Below are 24,879 nucleotides of genomic sequence, written 5' to 3'. Positions count from 1 at the left end.
ACTTTTTACACCTTCGATTGTATCAGCGCATTTGGGGGTCAAGCTTATTCTAACATCCAAATTCAAAATAGAACTATCATTTTTATTGATAACATGATATATATATATATATATATATATATATATATATATATAATTATCTGTGGAGATTTTAGTAATTTAATAGTTGAATTCATGAGTCAACTAAAGCTAGACCACCATGATAAACCTGAAAGTACTGGACGGCCGTTTGATGGATAGTGGTGTAATTTAGTGGATTCGCTGAAGTTAAACATTAACACCATTGGATACCAGCCAACTCAATGGTCTCGAGGTTACGCATTCGCATGCGAAACCGATAGGTTCTGGGTTCGAATCTCGGTGGGGTTGGATCATGGATGAGCACTATTGAAGAGTCCCACAATAGGACGAAACAGCCGTTCAGTGATTTCAGATTTTCCATGGTGGTCCAGCTTTAATTAATTCATAAATTCAACTATTAAAGTTCCTAATTATTTAATATAAGAAAGAATAACTCACATGATTCAATGAGATGAACTGACAATGAAATGATACACTATCAAAGTCTAACTTCAATGACACTATCATCATTGGTAGTCATAGCATCATTGTTGTTAGTATCTACACATGATGTAATATATTACTTATTTCATAAATTGAAATCTTATATTTCTTTTCTTAGAAGAAAAAAAATAGAGACAAAATACAATATGACGTTAAAATTGTGTTCATATCTTGTTTATCTCCCATGAAAACAGTCTAAATCCTTTATATGGACATGTTTATTGTGAAATGTAACATTTGTTTTTCATTGATGCGTGCATCCATACATATGTGTGTGCGTGTGCGTGTGCGTATGTATGTGTATGGGTCATTTATTCTTTTTATTTTTGTACACCATGTTGATTAGATTAGTACATCATACATGGGTAGAGACTAAAAGAAAAACTTGGTTTTTTCCAGAAAATGGTTGGTTTAAATTAGTTTATCTGGAAAACTAGTTGTGACCATTTCATTCTCTGAGATGAATTGTTTCATTGTGAAGCTTTCATTGTTCTCCTGAACAATATTATCACTGAACAACTTCGGATAGAGTTGAAGTATTCATAATTGATTGATCACTGGGTGGTGATCAATGTCATGTGTGTCAAGTGCTTCTTAGTGCAGATTGAATCCTATCGACCAAGTTGTAATGTGGTCGCTAGTCTAGGTGACTCGATATTGCGTGCACTATGTTGGGACAAGATGGTGGTTGGAGGTAGTCAACAGGATACCCTGGACCCGGGTTTCGAGCTACTTGTCAGTCGTCAGCAAGGTGTACCTGTAATCTTGAGGGAACTTGTGCTCCCTGACGAATTCGATCTCGTGTCATTCAGCTTCACAGTCAGAGACGTTACCACTGGGTTATCCGTGCCGCGACCGACCTCCTGTAGGACGGAGATGTATTCACAATTGATTGATCACTGGGTGGTGATCAATTATTTATTGATAATATTGTTCATGAGAACAATGGAAGCTTCATGATAAAACAATTTAGTTCAGAGAACGAAACTCTACCAAAATCATACACCTGAGTAATAAGTCTTCTCTACCGACTCCCGCTATTTTATTGATACTCGTTTCGATTCCATGAGAATCGAATCTTTATGATTGATTGTACCAAAGTTTCATTTATATTCTTACGATTATCGGTTTTAACATTTAGACACTGAAGTAGTTATCAAGTGCTCTATTAATATTCATGAAAGTAGTCAGTAAATATATATATTATTTACATACTTATGCCTGTTACTCCCAATGGAGCATGGGTCGCCGACCACCATCCTCCAACACACTCTGTCCTGAGTATTCCTTCCTAGTTCTTTTCAACTTTTGTCTGTCTCCATTTCTCAGCGTAATGTATTCTTTGATCTTACTGCTTTCCTTTGGCTTTGAGGATTCTAAGTGAGGCCTTACCTTGTTACACGGTCGGATGCTTTCTTCAATGTGTGTCCTATCCACTTCCAGAGCTTTTTCCTGATTTCTTTCTCCACTGGAATCTGGTTTGTTGCTGATAATGACTGACAAACAGATTCGGAAGTATTTTGCGTAGACAACTATTTTAAATACTTGTACCTTCTTGATGATGGTTATAGTAGTGAGGTTTATGTAATAACAGTTACGTGGGTGACTGGTTTACGAAGCGCAGTCACTACAAACGTAGAAATAGAAGGTAAATTCATTGATTTCGTAGCTTCTCATCAACTCCTTAAAATTATGAAACAAAAGTAACAGTTAAGTTTGCTTGGTTTTTGTGGTATTGTAGTGAAGGAGAACACAGGTGAGGACAACCGAATTATATTTAGAACAACATCACAAAGTTACTTGGTAAAATAGAAAAACTATACTATAATACCCTATTTGTAGAATCTTCAATAATTGTCTCGGACTTCATTGTTCTTGCATTTCTGTACTAATTTCTTTCTATTTCCGTCCTTCCTTTCTTGATCTTTCCAATCTTCTGCTGTCAGACATTACATTCCTGACTCATTTTATATACTACTTACGTCAAAATAAGTAGCACGCACCACAGTATTACTTATATCTTCTCATTGTTATTTAGGACTGCAATTGATCAGTCTCTTGTTGGCATATATGCATCTTGTACGGATTTCCCTGCTATAGCCATAAGTCAAAAGCCTTTTTTAAAGTAAAGATGAATAGTGGCTAGCAGAGGAATCCAGGATGCACCTTTCGTCCAATTATTATTTTCAACCAATATGCATATCGTATGTTAGCATTAATGATAATTGGTGTAGAATAAGAAAAAAAACAAAAATCAAGAATAGGAGAAAAACGTAGAACACAGAACTTCTCAGAAGTGTGGTCACAAGAGGAAACCTGATAATTAAAGTTCAAATCCCAAGGATAATATTTCCAGAGTATATAGTCGACATCTGCTAGCTTGCGTTTTCAGTCTTTTAGTTGACTAGCGTTTCGTCCTATGTGAGACTCATCATGTGGATCTACCTGTATCAAAAACCAGATGTTCACTCTGAGACTCGAACCCAGTATCGCTCCTTTCAAACACCGTCGCCTTATCAATTTTCTCACCGATTCCAGATAGCCACTAGCTTGTGCAATGGGGTGAAGTTCAAATTCACTTGGTATTGCTAAATTGAATGTCTCCATTGATGTATAAGACTGCAACTGATCAGACTCTTATTCAATCATGCTATTTCACAGCTACTCACAAACAACAAACAAATCGAAATTCTATGTAGTACTATACAATTTTAAGTAAAAAACCAAATAAATTTTAGAGAATGAATAAAGTTCAAGATCACGTGATCCTTTTGTTCTTAAGTTTGATTATTATTAACTGTAATTTTAATAGTTGAGATCATGAATCAATTGAAGCTTGACCAGCATGGAAAACCTGAAAGCACTGGATGGCTGTTTCGTCCTGTTGTGGGACTCACCAGAAGTGCGCATCCAGGACCTCGTCTCGCTGATTTATCAGTCTCTTGAAGCCGGTCACTATTGTGCATATGTTGATTAACACCTCCTCAGTGGTTAAGTGGTTAAGCGCTCGCACGCGAGACTAATAAGTCATGGGTCCGAATCTCTCCAGGCAGGATCGTACAGGAAGAGATACTAGGACAAAATGGCCCTTCGGTGCTTCCAGGTTTTTCATGGTGGTCTAGCTTCAATTGACTCATTATCTCAACTATTGAGATTACTATAATATCTACAAAAACCGCTTCTGATATTATTAATTGTAACATGACCTTCTCTACATTCTTTCAACATTGAAATACGCATCAAACTTACCCACGTTAAATAATACATATTTTGTGTCCTATTCTTCATATTATGATATTTTAGCCTCGTTTTAAATGTTCATCTCATGTTACTGAACTAACAAGGATGTCAAATCTTTATTCAACATTATACATTACTCTTTAACTATTTTGTCAACTACTAATAAGTAGTAAATCAACATATTGAATTGAACTTATCCTGTAAATAGTTTTTGTTCTAATGAATGGATAAAGCTGGGTGAAATATAATATTGAAAAAAAGCCTAAAAGAAGGTAATAGATAGAAGGAACACTTTGAGTAATTAATATATATAATACATATACATAACATTCAATGATCTATTTAGATCTTTTAGTATGTTACAGAATCTAAACAGTCATCTCATCTGGTTTCCAAGTATTCTATCAATGCTGTACTTTCACTACACTAAGAATCTTTACTCTATCCGAAAACTTTGAAGTGATATCCCACAAGAAACTACTTACATGCAATCTTACGAGTAGCGTTCACTGTAAGAGTAAGAACAAAGATTTGTATGAGATCTCTTGAATTCACTTCCTTTAGTTAAGTTTTCATCAGCTGCTTATTACTTATAATACTAAAAGATTATAATTACAATATAGATTTTAACTACTTATATAAGTGTATTTAGTTACAATTTGCTAGAAATTCAATAGTTGCTAGGTGTGAAGCTTTCACGAGTTCACCTAATCTGCGAACGAGAAAAAGACTCGGTGACCAAAGACCAGTAATCTAGCTATTGATACGTTCCAGACCCGCTAAATAGAGGGAGAAGCCCAAGTTTGGAATGGAAATTATATTCTGCAAAAGAGCCAGAAACGAGCGATCACAACAAACACAATTCAAAACGTATATATATACAGTGCAAAACCGTCCTTGGGGGAGAGTTACCGAACAGCATACTAAACGACGCAACGGACCAATAACATATAAGATATTTCCCAATGGGAAATACGACATGAAGGTGACAAGAGCACCTTTGGCGCGAAAACAAGGAAATTCAAATTTTCTAAATAAAATTACAAACTGAGGTCCTTTCTCAAGTGATTTCTGGGGATCTAACGTCCCCAACAATAGTATAGTATAATATAGCAACGTTTAATCATTACGTAACCATTTATTTCTAGCTTTTTAATCCATTGTTACTATCCATCCTTGTTATACTATATAGTAATATGTGCTCATCAATGTAAGTAATTTCAATCTGTTCTGCAATTAAAACTTTCAACCATCACAGATTATAAGTAACTAATGAAAGAAAATGAATCTATGTTATTCTATTCCAATCTTTATTCTTACTCCCTTTAAGTTGACTAAAGGAGTTAGGTGTACCAAATAAAATATTCATTAATTTGCAAGAATTACAACAACAAAAAAGGAAGAAAGAATTCACATAAAGTGTAAATATGGTTTGTATAATATAGTTTTTCAGTCAGTCAGTCAGTCAGTTACAACGTAGGACCAGTTACATATATATATGTACCGGTCTAAGTTGCCACACCTTACACATTAGTACATTAAGATGAACATCAAATGCATAGAAGTAGTTAATTCAATGATAGTAATATATAAAAGAAACATTGTATATAAGGATATAATACAAAAAGAAAGAATTAGTTCGTAGAAACAAAGATCTGAAGGGGAGACATTTGTTTTAGTCGTCTTTTGGTATTAAACAAAAAAACAAAAATTTTTTTCTACGTTCATAGTAACAAAATTATCAATTCAGTTTGAAGAATCAACTAATATGTTTACATCAAAAGAAATACTGGAAGTTAGCCCCCTATAATAGATAAGAAATAGCGTATATATGTATAATGGTATTAACAGAAGATTACTATAACTTGTAATTGTAAATGTAAAATATTGATAAGTGACTTAGTAACTAAGTTTTGTTGAATTCTTGAGAACATCTGAAAAGTTTGAGTTCGACTCTTTGTCAGGTTATAAGTAGATATTACTTATATATTAGATAGTATATATCAATAAATGAAAATTAAACATCTGTTTAGTATTTGTATTATTCTGTAATATTTTCACTTACTTACTTACTTACGCCTGTTACCCCTCGTGGAGGAACATAGGCCGCAAACCAACCCTCTTCATACAACACTGTCCTGAGCAATCCTCTCCAGTTCTTTACAGTGGGCCATTCATCCTTTTCATGTTTGCTTTCAATTCCCAACGTAGTGTGTTCTTTGGCCTTTCTCTTTTTTGTTTCCTTTCAGGAATCCAAATTAGAGCTTGCCTCGTGATGTAGTTTGGTGATTTCTTCAATATGTTGTAGAGGCTAATTTCAGAAGGTTGCATGTTCGAATCACGTCGGGCTCACCAAGTTTGTAGAGGCTAATTTCCCCTATATCTGATTCCAATAAATAGTATCTCGTTAACTCAGTATTTAATGCAGGCTAAATCTCCTGGTTTAATTATTGATTTACTCGGGATTATTCAAAAGCCTTAACACCGGTAAAATCCGCAAGCGTACACGAAGCAAGCACACAGGGGAAACAGGTGTGTGTGTGTGTGTATGTGTGAGTGCGAGTGCGAGTGTCAAAAATCCATACATATTTTTGAGTGTTAATCATCTATGGATAAATTATTGATTGTCTGTGTATTACAACCAATAGAAGAATAGATTGAAAATTGTTGTGCAGAAATGTGCTCAATCATACTCTTACAAAAATTTACATAGTGGATTAAGTGTCTAAATTACAGTGAGCAGATAAATAATACAGTAGTTGAATGGACTTACTACAATGTGTCCTACCCACTTTCAAAGTCTTTTCTTAATTCCCTCCTCAGCTGGTGGTTCGTTTGTTCTCTTTCACAGTAGACTGTTGTTGATGGTATAAGACCAACGGACTTTCAGTATCTTGCATAGACAATTGTTTATAAATACTTGTATATTTTGATGATGGTTGTGGAAGTTCTCCGCGTTTCAACTCTTTACTGTAGAAATGTCTTGACGTTCGTATTGAAGATTCTGACTTTGATGTTGGTTGAAAGTTTTGAGTTTCATGTGTTCTTCAATTGTAGGAATGCGGCCCTTGCTTTGCAATCCTCGCCTTCACGTTTGCATTAGGTCATTCTACTTCATCGATGATGCTGATCAGGTACGTGAAGGATAACAAATCTTCCAGAGCTTCTCCATGAAGTGTGATTGAGTTGGTGTTCTCTGTGTTGTATTTGAGGATCTTCGTTTTTCATTTGGGTATTTTGAGGTCTACTGATGCAGAGGCTGCAGCTACAATAGTTGTCGTCATCTGCACTTGTTAGTGTGTATGAGATAGAAGCGCTGGGATATCTGTGAAGTCCAAATCTTCTAATTCATTCTGAGCTGTCCATTGTATTCGGTGCCTTCCCTCAGATTCAAGATCATCATAATCCAATCAACTACCATAAGAAAGAGGAAGGAGAAGAATACGCAGCGTTGGCTGATTCCGGTTCTCACTCAGAATGCATGTATCAGCTGTCCTCCGTGCACCATCTTGTAGTATATTCCGTCATATGAATTCCGGAAGATGTTGATGACTTTTTCAGCTACTCACTACATAGTGTCGAAAAAGTTTCCATAATGTTCTCCTATCCACATTGTCAAACGCCTTCTCATTTTCACAAAGAACACTATTTTATGATACAAGTTATATTATACTCACTTGTATAAAGTTTTTATACTAACCTTCACATTACGAAGTGTGTATGGCGAAAAAGTGTATAGAGCACAACAACTTCGAAATTCTCAATGTGACCGAATGCTATTCATGATCGTTTTATGCACTCGACCATAATCTCCGATTGATTAGCTTTCCGGCAAGACTATAATTTATGTACGAACCAATCAGGTTTACGATAAAAGGTTTCGGATTTTGGTGCGAAACTCATTTAACCATTTGGCTTAATAAAGTCTTGGTATTTTAGCTGATCTCGGTTCATGATGAAAAATCATAAATCTAAATTCCTAACCCTAACCATCAACTGTGAATCATAATTCCAATTTCTCACACTGCTTTATAACCCTCATTTAGCCCTAGTAAATAGGTAGTCACTCTCAAGGTCATTTTGGCGTCGCTCAAACGTCGACCATAAATTACAGCTTCGCCATCATTCCTTTATTATGTAATCTAAGTGGATTCATAAAATGTAGTTTAGGTTTTTTTACTGGTATTTCACTGCGTGCATAGGGCAAATCATTCTGTTAATACTTTAAGGTCAGTCAGTCAGTCAGCTACAACGTAAGACCAGGCACATATGTACATCGGTCCAAGTTGCTATACCTCATTGTCACAACAAAATGAACACCGGATTCATAGAAGTAGTTCATTCAGTGGTGGTAATATATAAAAGAAAGATGAGGTTGAATCAATATCTTATATATACACACACAATTTATTAATTTTTTTCTATCAACTTAATAGAAAGGGAAAGTTTTCAATTTCAAAACATTCATTGAATATTGTTATGCGCACTACTGAGTAGTCCTACAATAGGACGAAACGGCCATTCAGTGCTTCCAGGTTTTCCATTGTGATCCAGCTTCATCTGACTCATGATCTCAACTATTAAAATTACTATAATACCCACAAAAACCCTTCTGATATTAATCCACATATGCTCACTAGTGAATAGCTTCAAAGGGGTATATCCTGGAGTTCTAGTGAGAAGCAGTGAGCAGTGAAGTTCAGCCGGGTCTGTTGTGAGATAATAACACACTGAAGAAAATGGTGGATGTGTCGCTCAATTCCATGGATTAGTTGAAGTTAAACATTAACACCGTTGGATGCTGGCTAGCTCAGTAGTCTAGAGGTTACGTGTTCGTGCGCGAGGCTAGTGGGTCCTGGGTTCGAGTCCTGGGAGGCGGGATCGTGGATCCTTATTTCTGTGGAGTCCCACAAGAGAACGAAACAGTAGCCCAGTGCTTCCATGTTTTCCATGGTGATCTAGTTTTAATTGACTCATGATCTTAACTATTGAAATAAGTTTTTTTTCTTTTCTTTTTTCGTTTAATTGACTTAGCATTATAGTAAATTGAAATTTAATTACATACATATAGATTTCAGTTAAGTTACTAGTTGATAACTTGTTTATTAAAGAATCAATAGTTTTTGATTAAGATCAAGTTTATATTTTATAATTAAACATTAAATATATCCATTAAACTATAATGGACTAGATTGTTTCTATGATGTTTTCTGATGATATCAGTTAATGTTTATAATTTGAATTCAAACTCTGTGGAACTATTTTAAAATATAAAATTTATCAAAAATGTTTTTCATTGATTGTAATCATGAGTCAATTGAAGCTAGACAACCATGGAAAACCTAGAAGCATTGGACGGCCGTTTCGTCCTAGCATGGGACTCCTCAGAAGGTCCTGAGTTCGAACCTTGCGAGACGGGATCGTGGATTCGCACTCCTGTGGAGTCCTACAATAGAACGAAACAGAAGCCTAGTGCTTCCATATTTTCCATAGGGATCTAGCTTCAATTGAATCATGATTTCGATCAGTGAAATTTCTAAAATCACAAAACCCCTTCTGATAAAAATGTTTTTATTCATAATAAGTATAGAATGTTTTCATTTTTGTAAACATTTTAATCATTTTGTTTGTGATTAAGATCACGAACCGACTAATGTTAAACTGCCGTTGGAAACCTAGAAGCACTGGGCGCCCGTTTCATCCTATTGTGGGACTCCTCAGCAGTACGCATCCATGATCCCGCTTGCGGGATTCGAACCCAGGGCCTCCAGTCCCGCACGCGAACGCTCAACCTACTTGATCACCGAGCCGACATTCAGTGGTGTAAGTGTCTAACATCAACCGATCCATGAAATTGTGCGACCATCTTCTATTGTATTGAGGTAGATATCTGTCTCTACCGGATTTGCTCCATTGGTCACGGCTTCTCACTAGAACTCTGAGAATTCCCTCAAGAAGCTAGCCACTAGTGAGCACATGTTAATTATCATTATAGGGGTTGCTTGTTAGTAAAACATCATATAAATAGAGGTATTAATTCATCAAGGAAGTAACAACAGCCCAAAAAAGTAGAACAATTTTTTCAAATCTTATGGTGTTATTCATTTGGTAATGTTTGCCTATATCTTTCCAAGGCAATATCTAAGCAGTCCGCACAGGACGTACATATGCCAACAAAAGGCTGATCAACTACCGTCATAAATAACAATGGGAAGATACAAGTAAACAATACTAAGTGAATTAGACTTCACCCCATCGCACAAGCTAGTTGCTATCAGGACTCAGTAGCTAAGTGGATAACGCGGTGGCATTTGAGGCGAACATTACTGGGTTCGTTTTCCGGAGTGGACGTCAACTCGGGTGATATAGCATCTAGCTGACGAGTCCCAAATAGGAAGAAACAGAGGTCCTGTAGTTCACTACCAACCACTATCCATTTTTGGTTATTGTGTTATGTTTTGTCATTTTGTCATATTTATCCTGCAACATAATACACATGAGCTTTTACTGAAATTATAACTAATGGCAATTATTAATTACTTATTTACACCTATTAGACCTCATAGAGAAGCATAGGCCGTTCACCAAGATTCTTATCCAGCTCTGTACTGGTCAATCCTTTCCTATTGTTTCCAGTTGTTATCGATCCTCTTCATGTCTGCTTTCATTCGTTTATTCTGGTTAGCGTTGTTTTTTAGTAAGGTAGTTTTCTGCGGAATGAAGTTACTGACCACATCGCTGACCCACCTCTTTTACCTTTGCTTGAAACCTGAAGTAGCCCCAGAATACCTACAGGTGAAGTTAACAGCAGTTATTAATGTAAACTAAAACATTGTTTAATATTGTATTTTCATTTTTTTGTTTGCAAGCCAATTGAGTTAAGTTATTATATTTCAATAGTTGAGATCATGAGCCAGTTGAAAGTAGATCACCATAGAAAACTTGGAAGCACAGGACGGCCGTTTCGTCCTTGTATGGGACTCCTTAGCAGTGCGCATCCACAATTCCACCCCCACAAGACTCGAACCCAGGACACATTAGTCTCACGTGCGAGCGCTTAACCATTAGACCACTGAGTCGGCATCCAACGATGTCAATGTCTAACTTCAACTAATCCACGAAATTGAGCGACACATCCACCATTGTTATCAGTGAGTTACTATCTCACAATCGACTACGCTGAACCCCACTGGTCACTGCTTCTCACTAGAAATTCTTTGTTCTTAATAAATACATATCTTTAAAGACGTTTAGCTAATTATACATGAATTAACTAATTCGTGTTTATCATAGTATTAACAAAGTAGTATGTTGAAGATTACACAAATTCACTGAGTAACTACTTCATAATACTGTTCATATGTATTAGGAAACTGAATGCTTTAAATATGTGTTATGTACTTATATCATAGACGTTATACAAGTATTGCATCATTTGTCCCTAATGCATCATCAAACGAGCAAACTTCAAGAGCGATTTACAAAGTTATTTACTTTCTTTAATCATACACAAGTTGGTCCTGTAACGTACGAGAACACAGTTAGGGATGGCCAATCTAATATTATACAGAACTACAGGATTCATTAGTAAAATATAAGAAACATACATTGAATACTTCATTTGCAAATTTCAATCATCTGTCTCTCACATTCTGTAGGATTCTTTCTATTTGCAATTGCTTTCTATTTCTGTTTCTATTCTCTTCAACTTTATCTCCTTAGCCTTCTGCTGTCAGGGTTTCCACATCCGATAGGTGTTACGTGCTACTTATATCAACCGACATAAGTAACATACACCATACAGTGAATCAACAGGGAAAGTTGTTATTATATTCAGTTGCCATGTCAACGAAAAACATTCTTTAAAAAAAAGCTAAATAAATCAATATCTACCAAACATTTCATCAGTTACACCAAATAAACTTAATGCAACCTAAAAAAAATAGATAGTCTGGGTGAAATTGATTAAATACTGATATAGTTTCATGATAGAATGAGACTACTTAATTAATCCATATCCATCAACCATCAAACGTAGAACTTTCAAATCTGTCTATGAACATTTGTCCTTTAGAAAAATGATTCAATAGTTGATAAATTATACATCTAAATTGAATCGAATCGAGTTATTAGTAAGTAACTGACTAGTATAGAACATAACAAAACTCCTATGGTTACAGATTCGCATTAAAACTCTAAGAACTATCTCTCAAATGTATTTACTACTAATGAGAACAAGATTATTATTACTATAAATGTGGATTGATGGAGATTGAAGGAAATAAATGTCTAGTACTTCATGATTCTTATCGCTTACTTATGATCAATTCCTTATGCTAACTATACATTTTGACAATGTCTACAAACCTCATACATTAATGCACACCTTAAAAATAGAGGTTATTATTTGTTTCACTGGAAAAAAAAACTAAACGTTTCATGTTTTAATCGCATTTTATTTCCTTTACATAAAACAACTAAAATTCTGAAGTAATTTAACCAAGTCTGTTGTGAGATAGTAACTCACTCAAGACAATGATGGATGTGTCGCTCAATTTCATGGATTAGTTGAAGTTAGACATTAACAACGTTGGATGCTGGCCAGCTCAGTGGTCTAGAGATTACACGTTCACGCGCAAGACCGATAAGTTCTTTGTTCGGATTTCATGGGGTGGGATTATGGATACGCACTGCTGAGGAGTCTCACGATGGGACGAAACGGCCATACAGTGCCTCCAGGTTTTCCATGATGGTTTAGCTTCAATTGACTCATGATCTCACCTAGTGAAATAATTTATTAGTATTTAAATGTGATGATCTTTTAAATGGTCAATAAAACACAATTATATGAATGAAGAATATTCATTTCAATGAATTTCTCATCAGGTACTCTATGATTATCTCATATCCAAATTACTAATCCATAGAATTGGCCAGATTTAAGGCAAAGTACATGTGAGTCAAGGATTGTTGTTATAGCTATCAGGATGCCGGCTTAGCAGTCTAGAGGTCCTGGATTCGAATCTCACAAGGCGAGATCGTAGATTTACACAGTTGATGAATCCCATACTAGGACGTAAACAACTGTTCAGTGCTTCTAAGTTTTCACTGGTGATCCAGCTTTGATTGACTCATGAATCCAAATTATTACAATCTTCACAACCCCCCCCCTTTCTATGTGGAAATTCCAATGTATCCCACGAATGTTTTCTATTTAAACTAGATCATTGTGTTACATAATCATCATCCGTCATTTTGACAATTATGTCATAGCAACATTATCTGCCATGTTGTTTGTTTTTTAATTTTCTTCAAATCAATTTTATAAAATTAATTTTGTTTGAAATTTCACAAGTGAATTGAAAAGAAAAGAAAAATATACTACTGACAATGAAAATCTGATGAAAACCAAACAAACAATTAAACAATATAATATAAATAAAGCAATTTAATTATATAATTGATTCTACCATTTGATGTTTTATACACCCTCTATTCATTTCAATTATGTTGTCATGAGAAAAGACATATATTTATTATGAGACATTTATTGTCATTTTAGTGATGACTTCACATTCTAATTCCTGGTGATTAAGAATAATTTAATAATTGAATTCATGAGTTAATTGAAGCTAGACCACTATGGAAAACCCGGTAGTACTAGACTGCCGCTTATGTCCTAGCATGGGACTCTTCAACAGTGCATATCCATGATGTCCGCCCCATGGATTGGTTAGAGTTAGACATTAACACCATTGGATACCGGTCGGCTCAGTGGTCTAAAGGTTAAGCGTTCACGAGCGAGATTTATAGGTCCTGGATTCGAATCTCGCTAGGCGGGATTGTAGATCCACACTGCTGAGAAGTCCCAGAATAGGATGAAACAACCGTCAAGTGCTTCCATGTTTTCTATGATTGTCTAGCTTCAATCGACTCATGATCTCAACCATTGTAATTGCATTTATAAACATTATTATTAACTACTTATAAGTAGTAAAGTAATGAAATAGAAAATGTATGAAGCATAGTTTTTAGTCTGTCGTATTTTGACATATGATATTGCTTGTGAGTTATTTCAATTGTCCATTGCTTTAATTACATATCAATGAAACCTTTGGTGCCCAGTTAAACTAACTGAATACCAAGTCTACTGTAATCAGTTATGATGAAACAGTTTATTTCACATGAACTAGTTCAATGAACTGAAATAGTTCTTTTCAGGATATGAAAACTTGATGATTCTTACATTCAAATTGCACACTGAAAATGCACATTTTATGTATTACATCCATGTACTACTTGATTCTGATGACTAATAATATCCATACTTGATTCATACTGAAACCAATAAATGTTATACTCATACATGGCTGTAATAATGCTTGAATCCATGTGTTGAATTCCTATAAGAACGTAGGAATATTCATTTTATTTCAAATATTATTGCATAATATTATAAGGGTTTTATTTTAATGAATAAATGATGAATGGAATCGAAAACTTTGAATACATCTTAGGAATTAGAAGAGTGACTTAAATAATGTTTCAGAGTGTAATAAATTTTGTACAATAAAGATAGTTATGAATAACCGGTAATCGACATTGAAAAATGAAACTAAATATCAAACAAAAGTATAGGTGTTTACCATGGTCATTTAACTTAACATCAATTTCAGTCTTAAACCTCAATGGGAAGATACAAACCAAACAATACCAAGTGAATTTAAATTCATCCCATTGCACAAGATAGTGGCTATCAGGACTCAGTAGCTAAGTAGACAACGCGATGGCGTTTGAAATGAATATTACTGGGTTCGAGTGTGAGAGTGAATATCAACTCTGAGATGCAGGTTCATCCAGCTGACGAGTCACAAAAAGGACGAAACGCGCGTCCTGGATTCCACGGCTAGCCACTATCCATCATTTCACTGAACATTTTATATGATAAAAGTTCTCGAAATAATATCGTAAATAAGATGAACTACTGGCTATTATAAAGTAGTATAGTTCTAAATATACTAAAAAAAAGGAAAGAAAATAACGTAACAGGTATATGAATACAATACTTGATGGAAATTGAACGTAGTTAGTAATATTCCACCTCTCATGGAGAGTATTAACTCCCCTCAAGAAACTAGAATTCCTTCTGAATACTTTCAACCACCTGTACACAATATTGAGTCATTTAGACTAGTAACCACATTGTAAACTGAACGGTAGAATTTGATCAACACTGAAGTGTTAAATTAAAATGATGTTTATCACAACATAGTGATCAGTAAGTTGGTAAACCTGTTAAGAATCTGTACCGTTGGTTATTTAAATAATGACAGAAGCTTAAAACATTTACATATAGATCTAGTAAAACACAGACAATGTCAATGGTCTAACATATTTTAATGAAGAAAAACAACTACCCATTGGGTTTTTTTTAAATTAACTAGGTTCAAATTAAAAATGGTGATGGGATTTGGAATTTTTGCGTTATCTTATCAATAAAACAGATCTTGAGTAGAATTTAATTCAATAGTTTGTGGGAGAGTGTTCTTCTTTAGTCAATCGCTAATTATCTGCAGACACTGTATATGATGACGGGTCAATTTTGAAATGCTCTGGTACGGTCGAGGTTGGGGAGAGTCTACTCTCCTTCTCAAAATGCTCTCACATGGCCCCGCGTATACAGTCACTACCAAGGAAGTTCTACTCACTGCCTTCTTGTAGTGGGGGTGTTGTTTACGAAATTGAGAGAACGGAAAGCTAACACCCGGCGCTTTAATCGTGTTAGTGGATACTGAGAGTCCACCTAGGGGAGTTGGAAAACCCTGACTCCAAATCAATGATGCACATGGGCCCCAGGATCCTGTAGCAGCCAATGGTGTACGAACCTGGTGTTGGTGACCTGTTACCATGGGACTGTATCTCCTGAAGTTGTCCCCTTGCCTTGTGGATCAGACTTTTAGTTTGAAGGTTGTTGGTATGACACCCCCTGGGCAGTATCACAGCCCATACACAAATCAAGTGATTTGTGTGGCGCATATGTATTCAGTGCCTCTTTGTACCAATATTTATGTGTTCAAATGAAATAAAATAAATAAAATTTGGAAAATCCATTCAATTATTAATGTTCTTTCCATTATAAATAACATATGGTATGTGTGATTTATTCTGTCACGATATTTCTCAATAAAATTCAGTAAACAAATCGATTTCCTACAGAAATGAAGTTATATATAAGTTTTATAATTCCATAGTTCTCGTCACGGACGTGTTATTGTTGGATAACGATTCAAAGACAAGAAGTACTGGTTAGCTGTGTTCTCTTAATTTGGAACACTTTAGAAATGCACAAGCATATATAGTAGATAGAATCCAAGACCTTTAGCTCTCGAGGAGAACTTTTGATAAATAGATCACGGATCCAGAGCATTTTCAATTATCTGAAGTGTTAACTGACTCAAACCTGATACATTTGAACTTCATTGGTCATAGTATCTTAATGAAACTCCTGAAATTCCATCTCGAAGACGGTTACTAGTGATAACATGATCATAATTTGTTAAACAAAAAGTATATACACCATTCAATCTGCGATCAATGGCTTAAAGAATAATCATTATCCCGAAAACGTTAAAGTTGTGAGCTCGAATCCTAGTGAAGTGATTGATCCGTACCTTGAAATGGGAAAAAACAAGTTTTTCAGTGCTTTCCGATTATTAATGATTGCCTAACTAAGATCGCCTCCGTGGCTCAACCGATTAGCGCATTCGGCTGTTAACCGAAAGGTTGGTGGTTCGAGCCCACCCGGAGGCGTTTCTCACTACCTGCTAAGGTTTGGACACCCGGGAAGTATCATAGCCCTCAAACATATCGAATGAGATTTGTGTGGTGCATATGTACTTTGTGCCTTCTTGTACCAATATCTATGTGTTAAAATAAATAAATAAATAAGATCAGTCCATGATTCAAAGAATGAGACCCAAATTCTTTTCTTTCTTTTCTATATTTAGAGTTATACATTCAATGGATTTATAACATTTTGTATTATGATCTTAATATTGAATAAACAATTTTATGAATTAAATGCTGTTTATCTACCATTTAATTATCGATGGCCAATTGTACCATATATGGATGATGATGACGATGGATTACCACATCGTATACTTCCATCTATTTCTTCATTATCACATTTACATAAAAGAGGTCCAGAATTAATTATTCCATTTATTAGTGGTGGTGTTCCAGCAAAGAAATCAGATATTGATTAAATGAAATGTAATTGATTCCATTCTTAAATATGACTGGATATATTAAGCATTGTGATAAGTATTTTTTGGTTTAAAATATACATATTATTGATTCTTTAATTAATTACTATTGTTTTGTTTTGTTTGGAACGAATGAACTTAAAACATAATTGGGATTGTAGGTGTATCCAGTTGACAAGTTGTAAATAGGACGAGATGTGTGTTATAGATTCCACCGTTGCTGACATCCCATTACTTACTTACTTGCCAGCATTCTCCAACCCACTCTGTTCTGGGCCTTCCCTCTCTAGTTCTAACCACTTGTTGTTCACTCATTCGCATTTCTGTCTTCATTTTTTGGCGTAATGTGTTCTTTGGTATTCCTCTCCTCCTTTAGCCTTGAGGATTCCAAGTAAGGGTTTACTTTGTGATACAGTTGCGTGCTTTCTTCAATATATGTCCAATCCACTTCCAGTGCTTCTTCCTAATTTCTTCCTCCTCTGGGATCTGGTTTGTTCTTTTCCATAGTAGGTTGTTACTGATAGCGTCTAGCCAACGGATCCGAAGCATTTTGCGTAGACAACTGTTAATAAACACCTGTATCTTCTGGATGATTTCTTTCGTAGTTGTTCATGTTTCCGCCCGATACAGTAGAATTGTGTTGACATTTGAATTGAAAATTCTGACCTTGATGTTGGCTGACAAATGTTTTGAGTTCAAGATGTTCTTCAATTGTAAATATGTTGCTCTTGCTTTGCCGATCCGCGCATTCATATATATATATATATATATATATATATATATATATATATATAAAGAGAAAGGGAGGGAGGGAGATGGGGAGGGAATTGTTCTCTTCCAAAGAAACGAACAAATGATGGAAACAACCGTATCAAGTAATGTTTCATTTAGTATTGCGCTTGATTTTGCCTTGAGGTTAATCGAATATAAGACTGAGAAAGTATAAATATTATACAGGTATTCGTCTGGGTCATTTGAGGGTAATTAGTATTGTGTTCTGATAACTTGGCCGGAGTATAACAGTAACTCCCCTGAAGCTAGTGCTTGTTGTGCAACCTGCGTCCAATGTGTTTCACTGATTTCCAAGCATCTTCTGATTGTATCTTTTCATTTCTGCAGAAATTTGGATGGCTCTACCGATCTCCCACATTGTACGAACATTCCATGTACCTAAATTAATGGCTGCTCTAGTTGTCAGAAGGAACATCAGCCTCGTGACTTCCGAAAGAGCTCGGCTTTCACCATGAACGTCATAACTCTTCTGAATGAAGACTTTCTAATACCCAGGACAGAGTTTAAATAGTTTGAATTATTTTTTGTGGTCAGAGTTTTTTTTAGCGAGTTAGTTTTCTACGGGATGCGGTCGCTAGCCGCATGCCTAACCCTCCTCCTTTATCAGGGCTTGGGACCGGTAGTAGCCCCAGAGGGGCTACCATTCGATGAATAATATTTTAAATGAACTTTATAAACAGTGGTGAATTAAAATGGAATAATAGTAAATCACGAGAACTATATCACTATATAAGTTTATTTTTTTATTATACTCAAGTCTAATATACTACTGAAATGGACCAACAAATTTCATATCCACTTGTTATCATCTAATCTACTTAATAACTATTCAAAGATGATTGATCTATGCATGATGAGGTAGCAAATTTTCCATTGAAATAGTTCTATACACTACGGTTCTTGGTGCTGATATGTCTTGTCGATCGAACGCTATATTCGTTTTCCTAAGCTATTCTGGTAACCCGCAGTCTAGACTTACACAGCGACTTGAACACCAGAGAGAAGACACAAGTATGGGAGAAAATACTTTATCCCAAGGTTCGTTTTTGTACAGAAAATCATAGGTATTTATAGATGTTGGCGTCTGTTAAATCAACATCATATTTCAGCCAATCCGTTAACGACATATTATACTACTGACCAATAGTAGCACGCCACGTTGGAATTCTAGAACGTTCCATCATACTCTGATTGGCTAGGACCCTTCGGCTCCTTTTGGGCCGCTGGAGGCTCCGTTGAAGTTCTCCGGAAGCCGACTCAACAGATACCTGTAATATCAACATAAAACTGAAATCTCATGTTACAGTTTTAAAAAGCCTTAACGGCGTCTAAGTCTCCAGGAAACCATTATATAATCACCCTTCTGCTGGGTATATTTATGGTCTTAAAATATTTCCGTTTATTCTCTTAAAAATAATTGGATTGTTCCATCTTTGTGTGCAAGATATAATATCAATCGGTTTCAAATGTTAACAGTCTGCTATGTTTGAAGTGATTACGAGTTCGCCTGACTTGAGAACGCAATGAAGATTCTGTAACACAATGATAGAAAGCTAGCTATTCTGACGCATCCCAGGCCCGCTAAGTAGATAGAGAAGTCCGAATTCGAAATGCGGAAATATATGCTTTAAGCAGCCAGAAGTAAGAGCAATCACAACAGGCACAAATCAAACGTATATATATATATATATATATATATATATATATATATATATATATATATATATATATATATATATATATAAAATTGACCTTGGCAAGCGTTACAAAGTAGTCTACTAAAAGATACAATGAACCAATAACGTTTAAGATTCTCCCAAGTGGGAAATACGATGTAAAGGTAAAAATGAACGTTTTTGGCGCGAAAACAATAATTTCGAATTTTTAAAATGAATGTACAAAAATAAGGTGCTGGTTACCAAGTTAGTTCTGGGGATCTAACATCTCCAACTTCTCGACCTTGAGTATGCGGACGATATTGTCCCACTGTGCGATAATGTCCAAGCCATGCAATCCGCACTTAGTCAGTTGAGAATCAGTGTCCGTAGGTATGGTATGTGCTTTGCACCTTCGAAGTGCAAAGTACTTCTACAAGACTGGCAGGATTCCAATCCTGTACTCACCCTGGATGGTGAGCAGATAGACGTAGTCGAGAAGTTCGGGTACCTAGGTAGCTGCGTAAGTGCTGGTGGGGATGTGAGTGATGAGATCAATGCACGTATAGTGAAAGCCAGAGTGGCTTATGTCAATCTGGGCCATCTTTGGCGCCTTCGTGATGTTAGTCTGGCTGTAAAAGGTCGGACTACAACGAGTCGGTCAGAGCAGTTTTGCTCTATGCTTGTGAAACCTGGTCTCTCCGAGTTGAGGACGTTAGAAGACTCTCTGTGTTCGATCATTGCTGTCTCCGAAGGATTGCTGACATCCAGTGGCAACGCCATGTTAGTAATGCAGAGGTTCGGTATCGTGTGTTCGGGCACAGAGACGATAATGCAACTGGTGTCATCATCTTAAAACACCGATTTCGGTGGCCTGGACATGTTCCACGAATTTCATCCTTGAGAATTCCACATCTTGCATTATTTGCCGACTCTGGGACTGGTTGGAAAAAGCGGAGAGGTGGTTAGTATATGACATGGTGTCGTGGGATGAAAGAGATCTGCAAAGGGCTGGCTTCTGTTGGTCCTTCACGACTACCTGGCTGGGGTCCGAGAGATGGTGCAACACAGTGGTTAAAGACGTTATCAGATATGGCTCAGAATAGAAGCCAGTGGCGATCTTGCTGTAACTTTCTTTTACTTTCTTCATAAAAAATGGTTGCTTCTTCCTTAACTAAAAGATTTCTTCTGATTGTACGTTTCTGTTTCCCTCACTATTATTATTATTATTGTTATTATTATTATTAGTATTGTTATTATTATTACACTGCCTTACACCAATCCCTTCGTTATTGTTCTCTTTCTTTTTACTATTTCTCTCCGAATTCTCATTGTTTTGTGTGGCGCATATGTATTTGGTGCCCTCTTGTACCAATATTTATGTGTTCAAACAATTAAATAAATAAATAAAAAATAGACCGTCACTAGTGAGCATATGTTGGATGTGTCGCTCAATTTCGTGGATTAAAGTTAGACATTAACACCAATGGATGCAGGCTATGTAATTTAAAGGTTAGGCGCTCGCGTGTGAGACTGATAGGTCCAGGTTTCGAATCTTGCGAGGCCGGATCGTAGATTCGCATTGCTGAGGAGTTCCACAATAAGACAAAACGGCTGTCCAGTACTTTCAGGTTTTCCATGGTAGTCTAGCTCCAGTTGACTCATGATCTCAACTATTAAAATGTATTCTATTTTGTTTGACAATCCTAAATCCACATGCTTTAAACGATATACTTTACCCTTAACCTGTCCATTTTTGAGGATGATTAATTTGAATATATATAATTGTAGAACCTGGAAAGAATTTATCGGAAAGAATATTCTTCGATCATATATATAAGTCTTTTAAATAATTCATTTACAAAATATCAGTCAGTCGTCTCAAAATTGATTGTTCCTTCGTTTTTACATCAATCATTCACTGTTCTCGTTCATTCTTCTTCGATTTTTTTTTCTTTTAACTTTCTGCCGCTAGGCATTTCACTTTCAATTCATGATACATACTACTTATATCTGTCAACATCAGTAGCATACACCGCAATACAATCTTAATTAGATTAATTTTATAATCATAACATTTACAAACAATACATACACATATGTATTCAAGTTGGAAAAAAGAAAATATTTTTTACGGCATCAATGAAATTGTATGTTTTGAAGAAATGATCCGATCTGATCTGATGTGTTTCTGTGTGTATGATCTGAGTAACTATTTTCTGTCGTTGTTGTTGTTCAAACGACGAATAATAATGATAATATCACACCATATTATACTTTTTAGGAAAGAATGTATTACTTTGGATAATTAATGATATTGTATAGTGTGAAATAGGTATGGTATTAAATGATGATTTCAATATTTATTGACGTTGCTGATGTCGATTGTAGATGAGGATACTATCATTAGTAACTTTACCTAAATATATTACATGATGCAATAATTCAGTGAACAGATCATTTATCATGGTGTCCTTTATAAATAATGTATTAAGATAAATATTTAAACTAGTAAGTATCCTAAAAGAGGGTATTAAGTAATACTGTGATGTGTTACTAATATTGACAGATATGTAAGTAGTATGGTTCATCAATTGAAAGTGACATGCTTTTAGTGGACCGTGGATCTGACTCCAATTTGATCGTGTGAATGTTTTTTATCGCCTGTCCTCGTATATAATCATCGACTTTAATCGTGTTAGTCAATAACGGATTTTGATAAGTCAAATAACAAGAATGGACATTTGAATACATATATTTTGTATATGGAGCGAATGGAATAGAACAAAGCAAAACGACGCGCAGTGTAGATGGCGGATAAGCCAACTCCCACTTAGTCAAGCGTTAATCAATATTTATAGTTACACAAAAATAAGTTACAGTCATGTGATCAGTAATGGGATAAGAAGTGTACACACACCTACGCGCTCATATAAAAACAGTCAAGATTGATAAGCGAATAATTAACAAGGCCAGAATGTGACTCAAGTAGAATGAATAGAATGGTCTGTCCGAAACCTAGAATAAGGTATATGGGCTTAACACAATAACCGACACTACATGCCTAGAGGCAGAAGATTTGAAGAAAAATCGAAGGAAAGAGGATGAGAACAGAGAATTATTGGTGTGGAAATGAAGGAACAGTCAAGTTTGAGACAATTGATTGACATTTTGCAAATGAACTATCTATTGTATAGTTCTCAGATTTCACTAAGATATTGTAATTTTGTGTGCAAATACATTCAATTGTTCCCCCCTCGCCGCCGCCTGTGTTCTCGTTCACTATAATACCATTTAATAGGTCGATATAATCGACCTTAAAACACTCACTTAAACACCAACATTCAATGATACAATTCCAAAACAGTGTCTTAACCCTTTTTAAAAGTGGTTTGACTAAAGTTAATATTTCGACATTTAGATAGATTTGATTGTAAAAATATTCAAAAGTCAATCATCTTATACTGTGTACCAAGATATCATTCACTTGATGATAATTAGTAGAAGAACAATCTTGCAAAATATACAATTATTTTGATTGAATATTTATCATAAGAGTTCTTTTTTTCTTTTAGAGAATAGAAAATTGTACAAGAAAAACAAGGAGGAAATAAATTGGGAAATAACAGTTAATTTTGTCATAAGCAAAGATGGAAAGTGACTAGTAGTGGAATACCGGACACGCGTTTCATCTTATTTGTGACTCGTCAGCTGGATGTACCTGCATCTCAGGGTTATTGTTCACTCTGGAACTTGAATCCAGTATCGCTTACTTCAAATGCCATCGAATTATCCACTTAGCTACTGAGTTCTGATAACAGATTGCATATGCAATAGGATGAAATTTAAGTTCACTATCTATCTTTGTTTGTGAATTAAGGCAATATTCAGGCCATAAGCACAGTATGTAAATATGCCAATAAGAGACTGATCAATTGCAAAACTAACACATCAGTGAGAAGATTCAAGTAAACAATATTATGTGAAGTTAACTTTGTTATTTAAATAAAGTGAAAAGTGGGAGTATTGTCTAGAGAACTGCATGGATTGTATGTGTAACCCTTTTTAGAATTAACACATAGCAGAAGCTATAGGAATTAGAGCTAACAATTGAAGTCTTTGTGTTCAGAAGAAATTTGTAACACCTTTATTTCTCTAATGGCCTTAATAAATGACCTTAGTTACTAGTATTTTCCATACTCGTTTTTCATTTTATTTTTCTTCACCCCTTCTCACCCTTTCCTTTTCTCAAATATACACTTCATGGTCCAATTATCTGAACACTTCCTATTGAGTAATGTTTATGAATGTTATTTCAGTGTCTGTATTTTTTTAATTCCTTTATTATTCTTATCGCAACTAGTACACCTATCATCACATTAGCAATTTGTACTTTTTACTTAATACATTTAACTATGTAATCTATCCCACTGTTATCATTGACTCATAGACTGCCTTGATTAGTTTAATAATTTCGTATATGCATATAATAAATATTACTGTATATTAAAGCTCAATGAAGATCTAACAGAAAACAATATTGTTCACTTATATCTATGTTGTTCTAAATTACAATATGCGATTTTTTCAAATTTTGAAGATGTAAAATACTTATCGAATTCAAAATGCTTCTTTCAAATTTTGTAAGTAAAATAATATGATGTTTCGTGACTTAGTGTAAGCCGCTTCTTCAGAGAATAAATAACTTCTCTACACTAAAATAATATGGGCTAATATGATTCTCTGACAATAGTATAAGTGTATGTAGTCATAATTCCTCCATGGTTTTTTTTTAAAATGAGGATTATTACTATGGGTTTTAACATGACGTTTTCAGCATCATGGATATTCTTCGATGTTAGAATTACCTCAGTTTTTCTTCGGTAGTTTAGGCATAAACAGCGAACAAAAGCATATTTATCGATCTCGTGCGCTAACGAAACGGCCGTTCAATACTTCCAGGTTTTACATAGTGGTCTTGTTTCAATTGACTCATGATCTCAACTATTAAAATTATTATAATATCCACAAAAGCTCCTTCTGATAGTAATAGAATTCAGGCACAACTTTCTGTTGATTATGAATAAATAGAACATATAACATCAGATGCTTAACTCATTCCCTATAAAACATACATAACAAATCTTTCACAGAACTGACTTAATCATAGCCTTCCCGGAAGTCTATATATATATAGTAGATGGTGAATAACAGGACTTGTTTAGACGTTCACCACTCAAAAGTGTGATCATTTCTTGTGAATTTCGAAACATTCTATACTTATCTTTAACTCTACATTTAGAATAATAGGTTTATTCTGGAAATGTTACTCTTATTAGTTTTTCTTGCTGAAGTTCGAC

General features: G+C 35.1%; 1 protein-coding gene across 1 annotated transcript; it reads left to right on the top strand.

Moving 5' to 3' along the window:
* Positions 1-11,199: 11,199 nt before the first annotated feature.
* On the top strand, positions 11,200-17,072 carry MS3_00008385 (uncharacterized protein; the record flags this gene model as incomplete). The annotated part of the gene is made up of 3 exons (XM_012938517.3): positions 11,200-11,289; positions 12,383-12,556; positions 16,812-17,072. 3 exons carry the CDS (start codon positions 11,200-11,202, stop codon positions 17,070-17,072), a joined length of 525 nt encoding a protein of 174 aa, XP_012793971.3.
* Between the last annotated feature and the right edge of the window lie 7,807 nt (positions 17,073-24,879).

The sequence above is a fragment of the Schistosoma haematobium genome, chromosome 6 (genome assembly GCF_000699445.3).
Source record: "Schistosoma haematobium chromosome 6, whole genome shotgun sequence".
Taxonomy (NCBI): domain Eukaryota; kingdom Metazoa; phylum Platyhelminthes; class Trematoda; order Strigeidida; family Schistosomatidae; genus Schistosoma; species Schistosoma haematobium.
The sequence above is the reverse complement of the archived record's forward strand: the minus strand, read 5'-3'. Positions and strand labels throughout refer to the sequence as shown.